At 55.9% G+C, this 2,822-nt stretch overlaps 1 protein-coding gene across 1 annotated transcript; it reads left to right on the top strand.

The window, feature by feature from the left end:
- Positions 1-1,145: 1,145 nt before the first annotated feature.
- On the top strand, positions 1,146-2,615 carry LOC127309248 (3-ketoacyl-CoA synthase 12-like). Its single transcript, XM_051340164.1, has one exon. It carries the CDS (start codon positions 1,179-1,181, stop codon positions 2,553-2,555), a length of 1,377 nt encoding a protein of 458 aa, XP_051196124.1. The 5' UTR covers positions 1,146-1,178; the 3' UTR covers positions 2,556-2,615.
- The last annotated feature ends 207 nt before the right edge of the window (positions 2,616-2,822 follow it).

The raw sequence follows: 2,822 nt of genomic DNA on the forward strand, positions 1-2,822 counted from the left end.
AGCTAGACCTTGGAGAAGATCATGGTCGACTCTCAACCCATCCTGAACAAAAGGGATGAGAAGAAGCGTATGGAAAAAGAGACCGTATCTGTCATCTACCTCAACCTTACCAAAGAGGCCATTGAGATCCAAAGGATAGACGTCGAGGCGAAAAAGTCAGATGCCAATGCCAAAATGTGTGACATCGAGGCCATGATCCGGGCAGAGGCCACAAGGATCATGCTGGCCGATTTGGGCAACATGGACTACGACACCAGGGCCTGGCTCTAAAGAAGCTCGCCGAAATTCGCGCACGAGACGCTTGATCTGCGTCTTCATTGTTAACCACCATGGCCTCTTTTTAGACTATATTTGCTGTTCTGGCCATGTTTGGGCATCTTTTGGACTACATTTCGTGCCGTACCTTGTGCACAATGTGATGACTTATTTGAAACCTTAATTTGAGCCAATATGATGGCCATATGTTCATGCTATTTGCTTATTTCTCTTGTTTTTCGATATTTCAGGAAAAATGGTCCGCGCCAATATGCGTCTGGCCGTTCGAGACACCCCAACCCAAATGGACGCATAACTATTTTCGTGTTCGCGGACCAACGCAAACGGATGCACGTGGTCAATTTGAGCTTCCAAAATGCGTCAGCCTGCTGAAGATGCCTTAAAACCACGACAAAAACGAACTAAAAAAACTATAAAAAAAAACCAATAAGAACGGTTCAAAACCCGCGGAATGGGACGGCCCACAGCATCATGGGGCTACAGGGACACCAAGCATTTGCGCCGCCGCGTTAGGCACCGTTTAGGGTTTTCCGTTTCAGCTAGCCAAAATTGGACTAGCTAACACCCTATATAGGTTGGTTTATACGGGCCGACCGAGTACTGCTATATGTATGTTGCTTTTTTTGGTTTTAGGTGAAAATTTACGTGCACACATAGAACATGTCCCTCTATATGCTAAATTTTTTTCCTAAATTTTTTACGGTTTGGAAATATGTTTTATACATACCGGGTGCATATGCACCCGAGATCAGATTTGATTTTCCGTTTTCTTAGCCACTTTTCAATCCCAACTGTAAAAGAGACTATTGGTTGCTAGCCTCCAGGCGGCTATATTATCGCGCTCTGCTTCGCTCTACTGAACTCTAAGCTCGAACTTATCAGATTCAGAGAGTAAGAGTACGATGGATCTTCTCCTTTTGCTCACTGTGCTCCACCTTGCGCGCACGGTGGCTTCCCTGGTGCGCGCCGTCGTCGCCCGTCGCCGGCAGTCGCAGTGCTACCTCCTGGACTATGTCTGCTACAAGCCATGTGACGGCCGCAAGGTGAGCACGGAGATGGCCGGCCATGTTATCGAGCGTAACCAGCGCCTGGGCCTCCCCGAGTACCGCTTCCTCCTCCGGGTCATGGTCCGCTCCGGCATCGGCGAGGAGAGCTACTGCCCGCGCAACATCCTCGAGGGCCGCGAGGACACGCCCACCCACCAGGACGCGCTCGACGAGATGGACGCCTTCTTCGACGCGGCCGTCGCCAAGCTCTTCCACAAGACCGGCCTTGGGCCACGCGACGTGGACGTGCTCGTCGTCAACGTCTCCATGTTCTCCCGGGCGCCGTCGCTCGCCTCCCGGATCGTGGGACGCTTCGGCATGCGCGAGGACGTCGCCGCCTTCAACCTCTCCGGCATGGGGTGCAGCGCCGGTTTTGTCTCGCTGGACCTCGCGCGCAACGCGCTGCGGACGCGGGCGACGTCCGTAGCCCTCGTGGTCTCCACCGAGTCCATCGCCCCCAACTGGTACGCCGGCACGGACAGGTCCATGATGATGGGCAACTGCCTGTTCCGCTGCGGGGGCTCGGCGGCGCTGCTCACCAACGACCCGTCGCTCGGCCGGCGGGCCAAGATGGCGCTTCGCCACCTCGTGCGCGAGAACACCGCCGGCGACGAGGAGGCGCACACGTGCGCGCTGCAGCGCGAGGACGGCGACGGGCGCGTCGGGATCAGCCTCAGCAAGGCTTTGCCCAGGGTCGCTGGCCGGGCGTTGACCCTGAACCTGGGCCGCCTCGCGCCGCGGATCCTGCCCGTGTCCGAGCTCGCGCGGTTCGCTGCCGGGACCATGCGCAAGAAGCTTCTCTCCCGTGGCCGCGTGAAGCACGGCGGTCCGAAGATAAACTTCAAGACCGGCGTGGAGCACTTCTGCATCCACCCAGGCGGCACCGCGGTCGTGGAGGGAGTAAAGGGGAGCCTCGGCCTCAATGCCAGTGACGTGGAGCCAGCGCTGATGACTCTGCACCGGTGGGGGAACACGTCGGCGAGCAGCCTGTGGTACGTTCTGTCCTACATGGAGGCGAAGCAGAGGCTCAAGAGAGGGGACAGGGTACTCATGCTCACGTTCGGTTCGGGGTTTAAGTGCAACAGCTGCCTGTGGGAGGTGAAGGGTTACATGGCCGACAAGGGCGTCTGGGCGCAGTGCATCAATGAGTACCCGCCGGAGTGCATCACAAACCCGTACGCGGACAAGTATAGCTGGGTTAACGATGTTCAAGGTGACACCATCGTCTTTTAGATTTCAGTATGCTGTTGCATGCACACTGTCGACTTAATAAAAGCGTAGAGTGTCCGGTTACGCTGTGCTATGTGGTTGTGCGCCACGCACGTGATTAAATACGGCGTTGCATTAGCTTTTCCACGGCGAATTGCGTGTTGGTAGTGTGTAGTACTCTATTATCAGTTGAGCCACGCGATACTCCGTCGGTTCATCCATCGCCCCCCTTGGGAGTTGGGATGACTTGGCCGGCTGAGGAAGTGAGGATACGGTGGCGCGTCAGTTAAT

The sequence above is a fragment of the Lolium perenne genome, chromosome 6 (genome assembly GCF_019359855.2).
Source record: "Lolium perenne isolate Kyuss_39 chromosome 6, Kyuss_2.0, whole genome shotgun sequence".
NCBI classification, from domain to species: domain Eukaryota; kingdom Viridiplantae; phylum Streptophyta; class Magnoliopsida; order Poales; family Poaceae; genus Lolium; species Lolium perenne.